We start from the raw sequence: 21,106 nt of genomic DNA, 5'->3' as shown, positions 1-21,106 counted from the left end.
AAGAAAGCATTCAATATCTTAACAGTAAGTATAATGTTAAATGTCGGCAGGGGGTGGGGGCGGTTGGATGGGTTTTATCTGTTTGAAGAAATTTTCTTTCATTTCTCGTTTGCTGAGAGTGTTTATTATAAATGGATATTGAATTTTATCAGATATTGTTTCCATCTGTTGAGATGAACAGATGATTTTTTTTCTCCTTTTGTTCAGAAATATTGTGAAGTTCATTGATAGTTGGATGTTAAACCAACCTTGCATTCTTGAAATCAACTTTACTTGGCATTATATTTATATTATACTTTATATATATATTATTGGATTTAATTTGCTAATATTTTATTGAGGGTTTATATCTGTGTTCATAAGGGATATTGATCTGTAATTTTTATTTCTCATATTGCTGTTAGCTTTTGGTATCAAGTTTATTCTGGCTTCATAAAATAAATTAAGAAATGATCCTTCTTTATTTTCTGAAAGAGTTTGATTAAGATTGGTATTATTTCTTTATTAAATGTTTGATATAATTCATCAGTGAAACAATTTTGGCCCTGGAGTTTTCTTTTGGGAAAATCTTAAATTTCCTATTAAATTTAAAAAATAAGTATAGGACATTTCAGGTTTTCTATTTCTTCATGAGTCAGTTTTACCAAGATATCTATGTAATCATGTTTCTTCTTTAATTCCTGATAGTGGTAATTTGTGTCATCTCTTTTTCTTGGTCAGTCTGACTGTAAGTTTATTCATTATTATCTTTTCAGAAAACCCATTTGCTTTTAATTTCTTCTCTAATGTTTTTCTGTTTTCTCTTTCATTGATTTCTTTGTTTCCTTCCTTCTGCTTGATTTGTACTTAATATGATCTTTTTTTTCTAGATTCTTAAAGCAGAAACATTGATCATCGATTTTAGACCCTTTATTTCTAATATGATCATTTAATGCTATAGATTTTCTTTTATGCCTGGATTTATTAGCATCCCACAAATTTTTATGTGTTTTTACTTTTAAGTTCAAAATATTTTCCTAAAGCCCCTGTTTCCTAGCTCCAACATTTGAGTCTTCTCTGAATCTGACTCTTTTGATTGCTTTGTCTCTAGACACTTTTTTGTTTTGTTCAGTTGACTTTTTTTTTTTTTTTTTTTTTGAGACGGAGTCTCACTCTGTCGCCCAGGGTGGAGTGCGGTGGTGCAATCTCAGCTCACCGCAACCTCCACCCCCTAGGTTCAAGCGATTCTCGTACTTTAGCCTCCCAAGTTGCTGGGATTACAGGCATGTGCCACCACAGCCAGCTAATTTTTGTATTTTTAGTAGGGACAGGGTTTCGCCACATTGGCCAGGCTGGTCTTGAACTCCTGACCTCAGGTGATCCACCTGCCTTCTCCTCCCTGAGTGCTGGGATTACAGGCATGAGCCACCATGCCCAGCCTGTTCAGTTGATTTTTGATATGTCTCATAATTTTGGATTAGCTATAAAACAGTAAGAAACTGAAATCAATAGGTTTAAAGCTTATAAATTGGTACACCTCTCCTATCTGGTATTAGTGTAAGGATTTGAGTTTATTTAGTCAGGAATTAAGCTGGGATTGAATTTTTAATTTGCTATAAATACCTTCATTACACTACAGGCCTCTAATGCTAGAGGAATTTGAGGCCTCTAACATTGGAGGAATTTGAGGCCTGTAGTACAGTGTTTAGGGTGGAAGTAGGGTGTCAAATGGTTTTTGTGAATGTTTGTGCCCCACTTTGCATGCCTACTCCTTAGAGGGATTTTCTTCTCATTCTTACCTCTTGTCAGTTATAAACTGGTGTTGCTTGTTACTCAGTGCTTTCAAGATTGGTAGAGGAGAGGGAACAGACATGGTTCTTGGTTGTTGTGGTATAGCCTTGGTTTTAGGTAGATTATGTGTGCCTGGACCTTTGTTAGAGTTCCCTCCCCTCTTCCTGTGGCAACCAAACTCTGCTTCGGATTTTTTTGTGTGGCAGTTTCTGCTCCCTCCCTCAGCAATTGCAGACCTCTAGTCCTACTGATATAAGATTCTGAGCCTAGGACTGTTCTTGTCACCTTTCTTCCCAGGAATTGAAGGTTTTTCCCTCCCTCAGCAAGAAGACATGGGTTTGCTTCCCCTTCCTCAGTGGCTGTGTGAAAGAAGGATCTGGGCAGGGTGGTGGGCCTTTGTTCCTTTCTCATGTGGCAGCTAATTCCTTGTACCATTGAGAGAGGCTCTTGATATTCTGCCTTGTTTCCTTCCCTGCCCCCCCGCCTTGTTTCCAGTTGTTTTCATGGAACAACTGGACAAGTGGCAGTCTGGAACAACTGGAACAAGTGGCAGTCTATGGACAAGAGGCTGTGAGTGAGTGCCAACTGCCTGGGACTCTGCGGGGTTTCATACTATCAAGCTACCCCACACTCAGCTTTAAGTGATCCTTAAAATTTTAGCGTATTACTTCTGCTTGTATGACAGTAGTAGTTTCCTCTTCTCTCTGCCACAGATGAGCCATTTCTGGTACCCTGTTACCTTTTGTAAGTATTTGTTGATCCTTGGATTCAGGCTACTTGGTTGTCTTATAACTTTAGCTCTCTCACAGGTTCAAGAAAACTTTTCAGTAATTTAGAAGTGTTTTGTTTAATTGCCAGTATTCTAGGATTTTCCAAATCTCTTTATGTTACTGATTTTTTAATTCCATTGTGGACAGAGAACATATGTTGTATACTTTGGATTCTTTTAAATGTATGAAGACGGCCGGGCGCGGTGGCTCACGCCTGTAATCCCAGCACTTTGGGAGGCCGAGGCGGGCGGATCACGAGGTCAGGAGATCGAGACCATCCTGGCTAACACGGTGAAACCCCGTCTCTACTAAAAATACAAAAAATTAGCTGGGCGCGGTGGCGGGCGCCTGTAGTCCCAGCTACTCGGGAGGCTGAGGCAGGAGAATGGCGTGAACCCGGGAGGCGGAGCTTGCAGTGAGCCGAGATCGCGCCACTGCACTCCAGCCTGGGTGACAGAGCCAGACTCCATCTCAAAAAAAAAAAAAATGTATGAAGACTTACTGTATGGTCCAGGATTTGGTCTATCTTAGTGAACATTTCATGTACAATTATTAGGTGAAGTGTTCTATGACAGTGAGTGCAAGTTGGTTTAAATTGTTATTCAGATCATCTATACTTGCTGGTTTTGTCTGTTTTTTTCTATCAGTTAATAAGAGCAGTGTTAAAAATCTCCAACTGTGATCGTGGTTCTGTTGATTTCTCTTTCATATATTTTCAAGCTCTGCTGTTTTTGGATTGTTGTGACTTCTTGGTAAATTAATCCTTTTATTATTATGAAATATGCCCCTTTTCCTCTGGAAATGCTTGTTTTGAACTCTTACTGTAAGAGTAGCCTCTCTGGCCAGGCATGGTGGCTCACGCCTGTAATCCCAGCACTTTGGGAGGCCAAGGTGGGCGGATCACGAGGTCAGGAGATTGAGACCATCCTGGCTAACACGGTGAAACCCCGTCTCTACTAAAAATACAAAAAAAAATTAGCCAGAGGTGGTGGTGGATGCCTGTAGTCCCAGCTACTCGGGAGGCTGAGGCAGGAGAATGGCATGAACCTGAGAGACGGAGCTTGCAGTGAGCCAAGATGACGCCACTGCATTTCAGCCTGGGCAAGAGAGTGAGACTTCGTCTCAAAAAAAAAAAAAAAAAAAAAGGAGCAGCTCTCAGCTGTGCTTCCTGTTGGTTTATTGGGTTTGAGTTTTATTTATTTATTTATAGCAGGTCTTACTTTGTGCATTCATGATTTAGAGTTAGCCAAGGATGTGGGGGGAATTTGCACATAGATTTTGGGGCTTTGTCCTCTGGATTCCTTTCTTTGATTTTTTTTATTCCTCACTATCTGACTGTGCTGGCAGCTTCAGTCTGTCTATTAAGACTGCTGCTTTCTGCTTGAGCTCTACCCTCTACTTGTGTCCATTCCTGTTTCTGCCTACTTTTGGTGGATCTCCAGTGTTTTTAAGTACAATAGTTGTTCTTTAATGTATTGTCTAGAGTTTATAATTGTTAGTGACAGGAAGAGTAGTCTGATGCAAAGTATTCTGCCATATTTAGTACCAGAATTCCTCTAGTCTCTTTTAATTTAGAATAGCTCCTAACTTTTTTTTTTCAATCCCTGCTACCTTGAGTTTTTGAAGATTCTTGGCCAGTTTTCTTATAAAAGTTTCATAATCAGGATTTGTCTGATTGTTTCCTCGTGGTGATGTTTATTTAACTTGTTCCTCTATCCCTTATATTTCCTATAAACTAAAATTTAGATTAGGAGACTTGATTGGATTTGGCTTAAACTGTTTTTACTTCATAGATCATTTGTATGCTTCCTGTTGAGTTATATCACCAAGAGCATAATATTTCATTGTTCCAGTATTGGTGATGATTAGTTAGATAACTTGATTAAGATGGTGCTCTCCACTGTAAAGATTTGTTTTTATCTTTGTAATTAATAGGTAATCTCTAGGGTGGTAATTTGCATCCTCTTCATTTTTCACATTGTGTCCAGATATCACCTCCTAAAGTTTATTCTAATCAGATGCCAGCACAGAGCAACACTTAACAAGCATTAGCTGCTATTATTAAGGTCCCATTTCCCAGCCATAAGTCTTTATAGTATCTAGTTTATATATACCATATACAGTTTAATCATTATATATCTCATACTGTGTTGTAGTTATAAAGACATGTCTTTTCTAGATTTTGGGATACTGAATGCAGATATCACATCTTACAAATCTTTGTGTCTCCCATAGCACTTAACTAGCATTTTGCATATAGTAGGCACTAAGTATTTTTTGTAGGAAGAAAAAAATAGCTAAGAAAATCCCCAAAGCATTTTTTTCTTTAGATATTTTAAATTTCTCTGTCTTGGCCAGGCGCGGTGGCTCACACCTGTAATCCCAGCACTTTGGGAGGCCAAGGCGGGCAGATCACAAAGTCAGGAGATCGAGACCATCCTGGCTAACACAGTGAAACCCCATCTCTACTAAAAATACAAAAAATTAGCCGGGCATGGTGGCGGGTGCCTGTAGTCCCAGCTACTTGGGAGGCTGAGGCAGGAGAATGGCATGAACCCGGGAGGCAGAGCTTGCAGTGAGCTGATATTGTGCCACTTTACTCCAGCCTAGGTGACAGAGTGAGACTCCATCTCAAAAAATAAAAAAAAATTTGTCTGTCTTGGGTACTGGTTAAATTTAATGTCAATTACATTTTCTTTTGTAGGTAAATGAGAAAACGGGACAGATTATACAGTATGATAAATTTTATATACATGAAGTACAAGAATTGATAGACATAAGAAATGATTATATCAACTGGGTCCAACAGCAGGCCTATGGAATGGTAGGTTTTCTGTGCAATTTGTAGTTTCATTTTTATGTATATATATCTAATAAAAAAAGAAACAATTGCTTGGTTTTGAAATGAGAAAATTTTTTCAGAACTTTTATCCAGAACTTACTTTTTAAATAACACATTGCAAAGGAGTGATATATATTATACAGTATTTATATGCATTCTACTCTTTTACCAAAGCCAAACCAAAGAAATGGATTACACTTTAAAAAAACAAAACAAAAAAAAACTACAAGTGCGAAATGGATTTTTAACTCTTTTATTTTCTATGAGGTTGCCTCTTATTTCTCCAGTGTTGAGAATACTGGCATTCTTCATACTAGAACTCCTAAGAATGCATTATTGTTGTGAAATTGGTGCTTCAAGACTACCAAAAGAGGGCTGGGTATGATGGCTCATGCCTGTAATCTTAGCACTTGGGGAGCCTGAGGCAGGTGGATTGCCTGAGCTCAGGATTTCAAGACCAGCCTAGGCAACATGACGAAACCCCATCTCTACTAAAAATACAAAAAATTAGCCAAGTGTGGTGGCACATGCCTGTAATCCCAGCTACTCAGAAGGCTGAGGCATGAGAATCACTTGAACCTGGGAGATGGAGGTGGCAGTGAGCCGATTATGTGTTTACCTTTATTTCAGATTTTTTATATAAATGTGGGTGCGTACATCTTTTTATGCAGCCAAGTCTTTAATAACTAGACACTATCCCATTAAAATAGTACCATGGTCTTATAAAACTTGAACTAGGCACATAAAATTTTAATGCAGAAATGGGTAAGCAGTTAGATACAAAATATTTAGGTTTACTACTCTTATTTGCTAGCCATTTTTGTATACTTGAGGCCCACTTTTCTGTAGCCAGGTAATTTAATATGTGTGCAGCAGTTATATAATAGAAGGGTGAGTAACTTTTCATTGCTTGCTAGGCACCAGCTGTAAGCTCCTTGTGGATGGGTGCTCTTGTCAGTCAACCAACACCTCTGACAGTGTCTAGAATATGTCTAGTAAGCACTAAAAAAGTACAGTAGTTTTTGAATGGCAGTCTGGTTAGTGCATGCTGTTTTTAGGATACTCCCGCCTCCTGGAATCAGGTTGCTTCTAGACATCTTTTCCTTCCCTAGTGTACTTGGGTCTGGACTGGGAGAGACTCATTGACTTTTATCCTGAGTCACCTTGAGGCTGGGTCAGATTTGTAGCCATTCTATAGATTTAGGTCTACTCATTTGCTTATTCAACAAACAGTGATAATCTGTTATATAACAGGCACTGATTTAGGTATTGGAAATACAGTGGTGAACCAGACAGAGCCTTGTTTCTCATGGAATTTGTAATCTACTGGGCAAGATTGGCAATAGTCAAAGCAAAAAATATCAGCTAATAATATGTATTATTAAAATGAGGGAACTTAGTAAAGATAGATTTCAGAAAAGACTTATCTAATGAAGTATGAGTATTAATCTGAATGACAAGGAGCAGCCCTTTAAGATCAGGGCAGAGAGAATTTCAAGAACAATGAACATTTGGTAAAATACCTTAGGTGAAAACAAGCTTGACATGATAGAAAAAAGCCAGCTTTAGGCCAGGCGTGGTGGCTTACGCCTGTAATCCCAGCATTTTGGGAGGATCACGAGGTCAGGAATTCGAGACTAGCCTGGCCAACATGGTGAAACCCTGTCTCTACTAAAAATACAAAAACTTAGTCAGGCATGGTGGTGGGCGCCTGTAATCCCAGCTACTCGGGAGGCTAAGGCAGGAGAATTGCCTGAACCCAGGAGGTGGAGGTTGCAGCGAGCCTAGATTGCACCATTGCACTCCAGCACGGACGACGCTGTGAGACTCCTTTCAAAAAAAAAAAAGAAAGAAAGAAAGGAAAACAGCCAGCATGTCTTATGGGAGTGAGGAGGGAACAGAGAAATGGGCAGGGGCCAAATCATACAGAGTTTAGGAAACTAGCATTAGGAATTTGGATTTTATCTAAAGTGTTAATGATAAACAGGGGAAACTTAATCTGATCCTTTTGAATAATCACTTTGTTGGCTGTGTAGGGAACGGGACAGAAATGAAAGATGGAGATCCATGAGAAAGCTATATTTTAGTAGATTAGGGGAGAGGAAATGATGGGTTTGACTAGGATGATGGTTGTTTAGATGGAAGAAGGAAATGGACTTGGAATACGTCGTGGAGATAAAAGGGAATCTTGGAGACAAAAGGAAAATAAAAATCACTGATGGATTGGATATGAAGTGAGGAAAGGAGAGAAATCCACAAAGATTAAAAAGCAGGTGTGGTAGAGGGAAAACTAGGAGAGTCTTGGAAACCAGAATTTAAAAGTGAAAGAGAGACTGTTGAATGCTGCAGAGGAGGAGGATGAAACCATAGAATTGACAGTGAATTTGGTTACATGAAGGTAATTGGTAACCTTGATAATACCATTCTAGGGTTGGGGTGTTGTAAAGAGAAATTTAGAGGTAAGGAAGCAGTAACAACCATTGGCAATACTTTGAAGAAGTTCTGCATTGAAGAGGAGCAAAAAAAAAAAAAAAAAAAAAAAAAGGAGTGGTAGCTGGAATCAAGGGATAATTTTTTTTTTTTTTTTTTTTTTTTTTTTTTTTTTTTTTTGAGACGTTGTCTTGCTCTGTAACCCAGGCTGGAGTGCAGTGGCGCGATCTTGGCTCACTGCAAGCTCCGCCTCCCGGGTTCACGCCATTCTCCTGCCTCAGCCTCCCGAGTAGCCAGGACTACAGGCGCCCGCCATCACACCCGGCTAATTTTTTTGTATTTTTAGTAGAGACGGGGTTTCACCATGTTAGCCAGAATGGTCTCGATCTCCTGACCTGGTGATCCGCCCGCCTCAGCCTCCCAAAGTGCTGGGATTACAGGCGTGAGCCACCGCGCCTGGCAAGGGATAATTTTTTAAGAAAGAAAATAATTGACCTCAGCAGAGTTTTGAATAAATATTTCCTTTTTTCTTCATCTCTGACTTAGGTAAAGCTTCTCAAACTCTTCCTTTAGAGAACCTGTGAAGGCAGGAGAAATGACATATCTCTTAAGGATTTAACCTTCCTTCAGCAAGACTTGAACTAAGGCTAATTTTCTATCTTTAAATGCAAATTTTGCATTATGGGCATAATAGATATTTATTGCAATATAAAAGAGATTTAATTAGCCGGGCGCGGTGGCTCACGCTTGTAATCCCAGCACTTTGGGAGGCCGAGGCGGGCGGATCACGAGGTCAGGAGATCGAGACCACGGTGAAACCCCGTCTCTACTAAAAATACAAAAAAATTAGCCGGGCGTGGTGGCGGGCGCCTACTCGGAGAGGCTGAGGCAGGAGAATGGCGTGAACCCGGGAGGCGGAGCTTGCAGTGAGCCGACATTGTGCCATTGCACTCCAGCCTGAGCGACAGAGCGAGACTCCGTCTCAAAAAAAAAAAAAAACAAAACAAAAAGAGATTTAATTTATTTGTCATTGAGGAAAATTGATTCTTCAGGAAATGAACCTTGTTCATACCAAGACTTTGCATATAAACCCTCACACACCAACCAGGGTACCCTAGGTCTTTTAGCAGTGTTTTTGAAAGGATTCAGAACATTTGGAGAGATATGTGGACCCTTTTAAAGAAGAACAATTTCTTAAGAAGCCCAGTGTTCACTTACATATTATATAAATATATACACACATTAAACTAGTTCTAAACTCTTGGTGCTTAGCTGTTAAAAGAACTCTAAGACCACAACAAATTTATAAATAACATTACAGTCCGGGTGCGGTGGCTTACGTCCCAGCACTTTGGGAGGCCGAGGCGGGCAGATCACCTGAGGTCAGAAGTTCTAGACCAGTCTGGCCAAGATGGTGAAACCCTGTTTCTACTAAAAATACAAAAATTAGCCAAGCATGGTGGTGGGCACCTGTAATCCCAGCTACTTGGGAGGCTGAGGCAGGAGAATGGCTTGAACCCAAGAGGTGGAGGTTGCAGTGAGCTGAGATTATGCCACTGCACTCCAGCCTGGGCAACAGAGTGAGACTCCATCTCAAAAAAGAAATAAATAATAAAATTACAAATTGGAAAATTAAGTTAATTTATTATGGAGAATGTTGTAATGATTAAGAATTCTAACTCACAACATAAATATGTATGATGAGAAAGCAGAGTAACTTTTATGAGAGTGCCTGGGTTCAAATCCCACCTCAGCATATATTCAGTTCTGTCCTTGGGAAAATTACTTAATGTCTCTGAGATTTCATTTTGTTTTCTGTAAATTAGGATATTAGTACCTACCTTAAAAAGTTTTGAGAAGATTAATTTATATGATCCCTGTGAAGGACTTAATTTCTGGCACACGTTAAGTCTTTATAAAATGGTGATTATTGTTGCTGGCTACCTTGACACAGGCTACAAATTTGGCAGTAGCTTTTATTCTGACGTGTCTAATAACTGTTCTCTTGCTGCCTTTCTCTATGTGCACTATAATGAAACATTTTCTAAGAGGACTTTCTAGGTACTATTCTCAGTTTCCTTATCCTCCTTTAACTTTGCTTTTAAATTGTTTGTAAAAATACCTGATTGGTTACTACCAAATTCTTTGCTATTTTTTCTTCCCTTTCTGATACTTTTAGTTAATTATCTTTATCTGGTTTTCCCTTTGGTGCCTCTCTCTCTTAGAAAAGTGATTATACCTAATGTCTAATCATCTCTCTTTTTCTGAAGTTTTTCACATGTCCTATTATTTTTCATATTCTTGCCAGTTCACATCTTTCTCTCCCAATTTTTAGTGTAACCAAATTATATTCTGCTTAGTATGGTTTAGTCGCACTATAAATTCTAACATTATCTTACTGACTTCCCCAATGTATAATGATATGTATAACATCTATATCTACTTACATGTAGTAGTAAAAAAGATAATGCATACATACTAATATTTCATTGTTTAGCTAAGAAGAAAATCCATCTCCCATACTATAAACTCCCTTGATATATAGTATAGTTATCAAGCAGGCCATAGATAAATTTTTATAGGCTTTTTTTTTTGCTTATTTAAACTTTCTTAGTAGTAATAGCACTTTTTAAATGTCCTACAAGAGGAATATTGGTGATATGAAGGCTGTGCATACGTGAGGATAAGGTTATATTGGAAGTCCCTGCACCTTACTTTCAATTTTGCTGTGAATCTAAAGCTGCTTTAAAATAATAAAGTTCTTTTTTCAAAAAAAGTCCCACAAGGTATACTATAAAAGGATTTCAGATGTTCCTTTTATATTGCCTTCTAGCTAAACAGAGTGTAATCTAAAGGCTTTTTTGCAGAACAGTCTCTAAAGACTTTCATCTTGTTTACACTGCCAGTTGGAGCATTTATGTGGTAATAACTTGGTACTGTGAATTTTTTTAAAGAAATTCTTGTCAATAATATTCTTCTTCTGAATAGGATTTGCATAGAGTGATGTTTTGCTTATGCTTATACTGCTTTGGCTTTACTTAACACAGTATAGTGAGAGAACCCAAAGTCTTTGCTAATATCTTAAATCCTTCAATAATATCCCTGGTGACATGTGGGAACCTAGTCAACTACAAAGTTAAAGAGAACAGTTTACACAAGACTGCCCTCACTTCTGATACCAATTGTGAGTTTGGGTAGGGTCCCCCAAACTACCCTTAGGTTTGATAATTTGCTACAAGGCCTCCCAGAACTCACTGAAAATTGTTACACTGATGATTAGAGTTTATTACAGGGAAAGGCTAATAGGTTAAAATCAGCCAAGGTCCTTTTGACTCTCTGAGCAGCACCATGACATTTGGCAAGAACAAGCACCTTATGAAAGGTGACAAATAGGGAGCAAAGAAATGGTTAATCTACTTTCTAAAAAAGACAGATATGGTATGAAAGCACGTGCTATGTTTAGTGTAAGAAATATTGGAGAGAAACACTAGTCACCAGGACTCAAGGAACCAAAATTATATCTGATGGCCTCAAGTGTTGTGTATATTTGAAGTGAACCTTTCTGATCTGCAGAATGATGAAATTGCATTTTAAAAATTCAAGCTGACTACTGAGGATGTTGAGGCGCTAAACTACCTAACTTCCATAGCATGGATCTTACCTGTGACAAAATGAGTTCCATGGTCAAAAACTGGTAGATCATGAAAGAAGCTCATGTTAATGTCAAGACCACTAATGGTTATTTGCTTCATCTGTTCTGTGTTGGTTTTACTAAGAAACGCAACAGTCAGATACAGAAGACCCTCTTACTCTCAGCACCAACAGGTCTGCCAAATCGACAAGAAAGTGATGAAAATCATGATTCAAGAGGTTCAGACAAGTGACTTGAAAGAAGTGGTCGATAAACGTTGGAAAATATAAAGAAAAGGCTTGCCAGTCTGTTTATCCTCTCCATGCTTGTCCTTGTTAGAAAAGTAAAAATGCTAAAGACGCCCAAGTTTGAAGTGGGAAAACCAGGGAGCTAATTGTGAAGGTAGTAGTTCTAGAAAGGCTACTGGGGATGTGACAGGTGCTAAAGTTATATGAGCTGATGGATGTGGACCATAAATCCAAGAATCTGTTTAAAATTTAGGCTTTTGGCCAGGCGCGGTGGCTCACGCCTATAATCCCAGCACTTGGGGAGGCTGAGGTGGACAGCTCACGAGGTCAGGAGTTCAAAACCAGCCTAACCAACATGGAGAAACCCCATCTCTACTAAAAATACAAAATTAGCTAGGCGTGGTGGTGCATGCCTATAATCCCAGCTACTCGGGAGGCTGAGGCAGGAGAATTGCTTGAACCCGGGAGGCAGAGGTTGCGGTGAGACGAGATTGCACCATTGCACTCCAGCCTGGGCAACAAGATCGAAGCTCCGTCTCAAAAAAAAAAAAAATTTAGGCTTTTAATAGTGACAAATAGAAAGTTCAATCTGAGAAAAAAAAATCAACCAAGGGAAAAAGCACACAGGGCAGAGTCTGGAAAGATAATCAGAGACAGAGCTTCTGTTGTCCTTTCCTTGTAGAGTCATGGATGAATTACTTTCCTGGCATAGATGTGTGACAATACAGAGTATTTCCAGCCAAAGAAGCTCACCAGAACCCTGGTGCCCAGAGTTTTTACTGGGGTTAAATCACATCCTGCTCATGTAGTGACCTCTAGTTCCCAGCTCTTCTGGAAGCAGAACTGACAGCACATGGCCCAAGCCCCTATCATAAGTCACATTGTCCAGTGGCTAAAGCGCCAGGCAAACAAAGACACTCCTATCAGGCATGATATTGCACAGGTCTATAGGTCACCTACTAGTAACCTAGGGCAATGCCCTCTCTTCTGGGGTAAAATTAATTCCTCACAACACAAGGCACCATCCACAAATTTAGTAACATATTTCTGAAGATTCTGGTGCTTTACACGAGTCTGTGCTCTGAGCATATGTGGAAACTTTCTACAAGAAAATGTACATTTCTGTTCAATGAAGTGGTAAGCTTTCATTATAATTTCCACTATTACTGCCTTAATAAATATATCTTTCTCTCTTCATTTCTTTTTGCTTACCAACCTTTTTCCCTGTCCTGTACTTTCTATTTTAAATTAATTCAGTTTTAAAGAATGCTTAATGTAAGATACCTTATGTTTTACTGTTTTTTTTTCTGTCAAATAAAAACAATTTATGGCTTATTTTTTCTCACTTTGTGTCCATATGGCATTTTAATCTACTAAACACTGTCAGACATTTTGCTGAGATTTTAAAGTCTTAAAGTCTGAGGAATGTTTTTTCCATTTTTTTAAGTAGAAAAACTGAGCCATAAAAATTTTTTTTAAGACCAAGCCAGGCATAGGATTAGTTTTCTTATTCTGCCTAAATTCTGCAAATGGGGATGTTTAATTGCTGAAAACAAATTTCATTATGTTCAAGCCTCAATCATTTTATGATCACAAGGTACCTGAAACAAAGATCTTACATTAATAGATATAGATATATAAGATGCATGTGTAGGGAGTGTATTTGATTGTAGATGTATTTTCTACCTCATTACTTCAATATTCTGCTGTAGCAAAATATATGAAATGCTACCTTGAATAGAAATAGTTAAATTTGGACACTAACATTGCTCTTTACTCGTTATTGTTATATTCTGCGCTGCTGTCTTAGGATGTCAACCATGGATTAACTGAGGTAAGTTTGGTGTAATAAAGCTCATATTTAGAGTAACATATACTCCATTTTCTCCTGAGTAATAGAAGAGCCAAAGATTCCTTTTTTTTGGTGTGGTTAAAAAATGTAAATAAATAGATATATATAAGTATCATTTTTTAAAATTGAGTCTGTGGAGATTATCTTGTATAACATTTCAGAAGTTTTCTGAAGAAAATGAAATTCTGTTAACTTTACACCTATATGATGCCTCAACAATATTTGCTTCAGATTAGTTTCTGTCCTCCTCAAGTCTTCCAGTATAAAATGTAATGTGTCCTCAGAATATAAAAAAGCAAACTTTTATTTTAAAATTTAGCAAATGCCTACCTAATGTGGCTGAAAACATTTTATATTAGAGAGGTAAAAAAACTTCATTTTTAAAATTGATTAATTGATACTCAAAATGGTCACAAAGTTAAACTTTTTGTATGATTATCTTTCTCACTTCTAATATATAAAGTTCTAGCACTTTGGTTTAAGTAATCAATAACCCTAGACTACCCTTTTAACACTTGGGAACATTATAATACCTTCTTTATCTGTTATAGATGTCAGGTTTTGCTTTGATTTGCTTTTTGTTGGTTGCTATGTTTTTCCCAGCACTTGAACCAATGAAGCATTTTGAGTTAGCTTTAAATTATAGCTCTAATATTGTTTGCTTCCTCATTGTCAGATAGAATTAGCACTTAAAATTATGAAAACATAGAGTTTTGAAGCCAAAGGGTACTTTTTTGAATTTCAGAGAAGTAAAATTAGTTTTTATGATCATTAGCTAGGCAGTGCCACAAATATAGAATGGAGGTAAACCTTGTCACATGAAAAATACTGAAGAGTGAATGTTTAGAATGGAATAAAATACAATTTAGGGAGAGCATGATTAGGACTTAAAATATTTAAACTACATACACTTCCCAGCAGGGGCAAAGCAAAGACTAAGTGATGCATAGTGATATATAGAAATGCAGATTCAGGCTGGACACAGTGGCTCACGCCTGTAATCCCAGCACTTTGGGAGGCCGAGGCGGGTGGATCATGAGGTCAGGAGTTCAAGACTAGCCTGGCCAACCTAGTGAAACCCCATCTCTACTAAAAATACAAAAAATTAGCTGGGTGTGGTGGCAGGCACCTGTAATCCCAGCTACTCGGGAGACTGAGGCAGGAGAATCGCTTGAACCCCGGAAGCGAAGGTTGCAGTGAGCCTAAATCGCACCATTGCACTCCAGCCCTGGCGTCAGTGCGAGACTCTGTCTGGAAAAAAAAAAAAAAAAGAAGTGCAGATTCAGACTATAAAGAACTGTCTAATCACTAAGAAGTGGATTGTTTTATGGTGTATTAATTCTTCATTAGAAGTCTTATAGCAGGGGCTCTGAGTCAGGGCAGGCACAAAGATATTGTCTTATTGGGCAGATGGTAGAAGTAGATCGTCCTCCAACTACAAGAATGTGTGACTGGCAGTTCATAACTCTTTATATTTTACTGCACTATTAAAATACTTAGCAATCAATACATTACCTGCCAGGATAAGTAATTGTCTGTAAAGTGTCTAACGTCTAATGATGATAATAATAGATCAGTTTTCCTAACTTTAAAGGCTAACAGAATAGTAATACTAATGGTACTTTTTTGTATATTAAGTAAATGAACAGATTATTGGACTCATAATAATTTTGATACCCTAATGACGTTATACTCAATATCTGTTAAATGAAGGAATAGGCAGATTACTTGTCATTAGCCTCAGTTACTGCAGTTGCCCTAACATGTAAGAATTGGCTATCGCATTTAACATAGGAGCCCCCAATTTTAGAACAAATTTGCAACCTCATTCACTGAGATTTGCAGTTACCATATGCTAAGCAAAAGATACATGCAGTATATGATTGTATAGACTCTCAAGTTTACAGTTGCCCCCTAAAATTGGGTTTATTCCAATGCCTCATTTAATTTTTAATAATTCTGTAAGCAGCATGTTTTATTTGTAATTCCAGAACCACATGAGTGAATAAACAAAGAATGTAGTCCACTTTATAAGAAATGACAGCATCCACAGTAAGTATATCACAAATCAACTTGTACTAATAAGTTAATTTTTTATTTCCAGTTGGCAGATATCCCTGTTACAATCTGTACATATCCATTTGTATTTGATGCCCAAGCAAAAACTACTCTGTTACAGACCGATGCAGTCTTACAGATGCAGGTAAAATATTATATAATACTAATCTAATTTGAGAGGGTTTTTTTTTTTAATTGTTTCTTTGATGTTTTTGGACAGTAAATATTTGAAATTTTCCTAGGATCAGTAATGAAGGTACACGAAGTACTTTGGGTAGCTATAAAGAAGACTGCTGCATGTGATATGTGTATTCTTATGAGGGCATTTATAAAAAAAGGTTGCAGTGAAAATGAAATAACCTAACCTATGATCATTTTATGTATTACAAATTGTATAAGCCTCTTTCATTACAGAAATATTCAATCTTTATAAACCGTTTTACTAGTTTACTTGATAAGATGTTGGTTTGTTTCAAAATCTTGTTTCATTATATGTCCCCTTTTTATATGCTTAGTAAGAGATGGAAGTCACTAGAGGTGAGAGATGTTAAAAGTAGGAAGCATTTGATTTCTTTGTTAGGAAGAAGATGTGAAATTTCCTTGAAGAAAGTTTTAATAATAAGGTATTAAACATTTTCCTGGGGTTGGTCACCATTATCTCCTATTCCTCTTTCTTTTCCCCTTCCTATCACCCTTTCCCATCCATTTTATGTTGAGCGTTCTTTCATTTATGGAGAGGATTTTTAAAACTACTTCATATTATGACTTTAAAGGGTTACAGTAAGTTTGCTTTATCATTTGATCCTGTAAATAAAAAAGATTTTGAGCTGCTTCCTCTGGTATAGAATATCTGACTATACCAACTAAGGATTAAGGAAAGGATGAAAAGAAAGCTTGAATATTTAATAGTCTAAAAATATTTTAAAAAATTAAAAACCTTCAAATCTTGGTAACCATTTTTATTCTGTTCAAATAAATGCATTTGGTATTCTAAATATTTTTGTAGTGTTCTATACTAACAGCTAGTAAACCAGTTTTTTGGAGGTCTTTGTTAAAACGGTAAGTTAATAACTTGGTGATTTTACCATGGGATATTCCATTTTAGAACAAGAACTGAGGGAGAACCGTAATAAAAGAACAAAAGTTTTAAATGGTAAAAGTCAAATCCTTGGTTCGTGAGCACATACCATGATCACTCAGTTAAGTGAATTTGTGTAATACTTCCTTAGCCAGATTGTTCCTTATTGTTTGTTTTTTATTTTCGAGACGGAGTTTTGCTCTTGTTGCCCAGGCTGTAGTCCAGTGGTACAGTCTCAGCTCACTGGAACCTCTGCCTCCTGGGTTCAAGTGATTCTCCTGCCTCAGCCTCCTGAGTAGCTGGGATTACAGGCACCTGCCACCATGCCCTGCTAATTGTGCATTTTTAGTAGAGACAGGGTTTCACCATGTTGTCCAGGCTGGTCTCGAACTCCTGACCTCAAGTAATCTGCCCTCATTGGCCTCCCAAAGTGCTGGGATTACAGGCGTGAGCCACTGTGCCCAGCCTGTTCCTTAATACTCTTTAAAGGTTTGTTTTTTTCTCCCCACTCTTTACCCTCCCCTCCAGTGAATGTTTTTTAGAAAAACCAATGCTCAGATTTATCAGTATTACTATCGTTCTGTACTGGCTTACTTTAATGGTGTTATGAGTTATACATTATACATTAATATAAAAACATTCAAAAGGGTACACTTTATGCTTAGTTTATTAAGTTTTATGCTGTACTGGATACTGTGTTAGGTGCTATGTTAATTCAGTAGCATAGGAATTATAGAATACCTGTAACTAATAGGTAGAGGTTAGCTTGTTTCAGTCACAGTAGCTTTATTGTAGCATTGCTGTTAAAATGTTTATCTTTTGTTTTCCAGATGGCTATTGATCAGGCCCACAGGCAGAATGTCTCCTCTCTTTTTCTCCCAGTGATTGAATCTGTGAATCCCTGCTTAATTCTAGTGGTGCGTAGAGAAAATATTGTAGGAGATGCAATGGAAGTCCTTAGGAAAACAAAGAACATAGATTACAAGAAGCCACTCAAGGTAATTTAACATTTTCTGTGGTATAATTGGGACTTTTATTCAGAAGCTATGTTTAAAATCTTTCTGTTTGTTTTTAGTGATCTTCAAAACTTAATAAATAAAATTATATATATTTTAAACTATTAATTATAGAGTATTAGTAATAAATAACATGTTCTACGGTCTCCAGAATGTACTTTCATTTCTTTACAGTCTATTTGATGTTTCTATTGTGCTATTTTAGGTTATATTTGTTGGAGAAGATGCTGTGGATGCAGGAGGGGTGCGCAAAGAATTTTTCTTGCTCATCATGAGGGAATTATTGGATCCTAAATATGGCATGTTTAGGTATTATGAAGATTCCAGGCTCATTTGGTTTTCTGATAAGGTAAAATGTCCAACCATCTAAATTACTTCTGTGTATATGCCTATGTATTTATACCTGTATGTATCAAGTTAATTCAGTAAATAAATTACTACTGGATCCCTAACATGTAAGATCTGCTTTATTACAATTTGAAAAATTATAAACTTTGGACTTGGAGTTGTCAAAATACATTTGATGCTTACCACACATTTTAAATTAACGTAATAAATTAAGAGATGGTTAGCCAGAAAATAATGTTGACTATTCCTTCTGCTGATTTCAATTTGAGGATTGAATAATAATCACCAGATTGACTTTTTTTCTGGGAAAAATTAATTTATCATTAGGGATCATTGATTTATCTACCTTGTCATTTAGAGCAGGTCAGCAGACTATAGCCCATTAATCTCAAAGAAAAAAAAGTTACACCCACTCTTTTACGTATTGTCCAAGGCTGCTTTCATGCTACAATAGCAGAGGCAGAGTTTAAGTAATTACAACAGTGACCCTATGTCCAGGAAACCCCAAAATATTTGCCATCTGGTTCTTTATAGAAAGTTTGCTGACCCAATTTAGTGATCATAAGTGAAAAGGATGGATCAGTTTAGTAGAACTCCTGACTTGAAAGAAATTTAAATAGAATAACTATTGGTTGTAAAAACCTCAATGTAATATTTAATCATTCTGCCTGGAGGCTGGCTGTCTTGTGTAATGTTAGCAGCTTAGTGCCTAGACTCTAATTCATCAGGGGTTGCAAAATGGTGTGCTACTCTAATATTTCTTGTTCATTTATTAGCTTGGATACTTCTGTATAGAGAAATTTCCTCACATTTTCTGATTCCTTAGTAGTGTAATTCATAGGAAAGGATTCTATTTAGTTACCAATTTTTCAAAAGAATGAGTTGGTTCATTAGCGTAGTCCACTGGTAATAATTCATTTTTTGTGTTTTGCTTTCAAGTATCATTATGTATTCATAGGTTTAAACATACTTGATGTTTTTCAATCCACTGCAGTTATTGTCTTTATTGATGCTCATATTGTCCCATCTTTGTTCAAGGAGAGCTCTTAAGATTGGTGCCCAACTCCTTTTGAAACAGCCTATATACTTTTTGGTACCTTCCTTGCTAGCTTGTATACTTACTATGACAGAATGTTCCAGACTTATCTTACACATTTTTACTGCCTAACAATACCAACATTACCACCAATATTATGATTACTAAAATTTTTTAAATTGTTTCTCAGTTCTTTTTGTCCAAAGGGTATACCCTAATATAGATAGACAGCCAGATAATATAGTTTTGATATCACTTAAAATTGTTATACTCTATTGTTATACCACCAAGTGAATACTCATTTAAGCTAACTTGTTTTTAGGGATTGCTTGTTCAAATTCAATTTAGTTTTACAATGATATAAAATATCTACATACTTCCAAAGTCAAATCTACAAAATAAGATGTGTTACAAGAAGTCAAGCTCCACCTTGTTTTCCCCCTCTTCCTATAGGTGATCTTTTGAAAATATGGGCTATCCTCCTTTAAATATAGATATATGTATGTATATATATGTAGATAGCAATATATTACATACCAAAGTAGTTTTCCTGGTTTTGACCATGGCTATGTAAGCTGTTACCACTGGAGAAAACTGAGTGAAGGGTACATGGGAGTTCTTTATATTATTTGTGCAATTTAGGAGTCTTTTTTTTTTTTTTTTTTTTGAGACTGAGTCTCGCTCTGACGCCCAGGGTGGAGTACAGTGGCACAATCTTGGTTCACTGCAAGCTCTGCCTCCCAGATTCACGCCATTCTCCTGCCTCAGCCTCCCGAGTAGCTGGGACTACAGGCACCTGCCACCATACCTGGCTAATTTTTAAAATATTTTTAGTAGAGACGGGGTTTCACCATGTTAGCCAGGATGGTCTCAATCTCCTGACCTTGTGATCCACCCGCCTCCGCCTCCCAGAGTGCTGGGATTACAAGCGTGAGCCACCACGCCTGACCTCCAATTTATGAGTCTTTAAGATATTTTAAAATAAGTATTTTTTGACCGGGCTCACACCTCTAATCCCAGCTCTTTGGGAGGCCAAGGTGGAGGTCAGGAGTTCAAGACCAGTCTAGCCAACATGATGAAACCCTGTCTCTACTAAAAATACAAAAATTAGCTGGGCGTGGTGGTGCACGCCTGTAATCCCAGCTACTTGGAAAGCTGAGGCAGGAGAATCACTTGAACCCAATAGGCGGAGGTTGCAGTGAGCCAAGGTCGCGCCACTGCACTCCAGCCTGGTGACAAAACGAGACTGTCTTTAGTCAACGTTTAGCTGTTTGGATAGAGGTAAGGATAGGACCAACAGTTGATTTTAATCACGTTTTGGTTTTAGCAAGTGAATGTAACACAGAAGGGAGTAAAAGGCAAGGGAGTTATTATAGTGAGGGATTATGGAATTACAGCTTTGTGTGGGCTTGGTTTGGACAAATAAATAAAGGAATTGTATTGAAAGGCTGAGATAAGAAGTCAGAGGTAATGGTTAGTTATGGAATGCTTGAAATTTGAGATTTGGAGGGTTGTAGTTGAATGTAAGATATAACCATGGGTATGGGCATTGAGGTGTGGTGGAGAACAAGACTGTTGGAAACAGACAGGTCCAGAAACTGAGAGGCTAGTGTGTTATACGCATTTTTTTTTGTCTGGATATTGAAGTTGCCAAAAACAATGGCAGAAATAGTGGTAGAGAAAGAAAGCATAAGATAGTGCCAAAGTTTGTGAATAAAGGAATTGTGGAAGGTTTTTTATACAACTGCCCAAGGAACAGTTGCAGGGAATACAGTCACTTGGCCTGTGTTTCAGAGGAGTTGGAAATTTTAGGATGGCAAATGGAAGGAAGTCTAGAAACACGGAAGAGCAAGGAGACCTACCTTAGCTCTAGATGCAATCATATGAAGGATTGAAAAGTGACACCATTTGTGAGAGCTGCAGAGGAAATGGTGTCCTCAGGAGACAGTCTTGTTTCCTTAGACAAAAAGGGGAAAAAATTTGGAGTTTAGGATATAAGCAGTTTTCCAAATGGTAGATTGTGAGTT

The 21,106-nt window shown here is 37.6% G+C and overlaps 1 protein-coding gene across 27 annotated transcripts in view; it reads left to right on the top strand.

The window, feature by feature from the left end:
* The window catches only part of HERC4 (HECT and RLD domain containing E3 ubiquitin protein ligase 4), a 158,748-nt gene that overhangs the window by 103,476 nt on the left and 34,166 nt on the right, over positions 1–21,106 (top strand). For 15 of the 27 annotated variants that reach the window (XM_055274468.2, XM_063637169.1, XM_063637164.1 and 12 more), the window contains 4 exons: positions 5,245–5,364; positions 15,648–15,746; positions 17,510–17,677; positions 17,901–18,044. In XM_055274468.2, coding sequence (XP_055130443.1) covers positions 5,245–5,364; positions 15,648–15,746; positions 17,510–17,677; positions 17,901–18,044 — 531 coding nt within the window. Of the gene's footprint in view, positions 1–5,244; positions 5,365–13,501; positions 13,526–15,647; positions 15,747–17,509; positions 17,678–17,900; positions 18,045–21,106 lie in introns of all 27 variants that reach the window. The other 12 variants (XM_055274469.2, XM_055274460.2, XM_063637165.1 and 9 more) reach the window with 1 other exon arrangement.

The sequence above is a fragment of the Symphalangus syndactylus genome, chromosome 4 (assembly GCF_028878055.3).
Source record: "Symphalangus syndactylus isolate Jambi chromosome 4, NHGRI_mSymSyn1-v2.1_pri, whole genome shotgun sequence".
Classification (NCBI taxonomy): domain Eukaryota; kingdom Metazoa; phylum Chordata; class Mammalia; order Primates; family Hylobatidae; genus Symphalangus; species Symphalangus syndactylus.
Note: the sequence above shows the minus strand (reverse complement) of the source record. Positions and strands in the feature narration are given on the sequence as shown.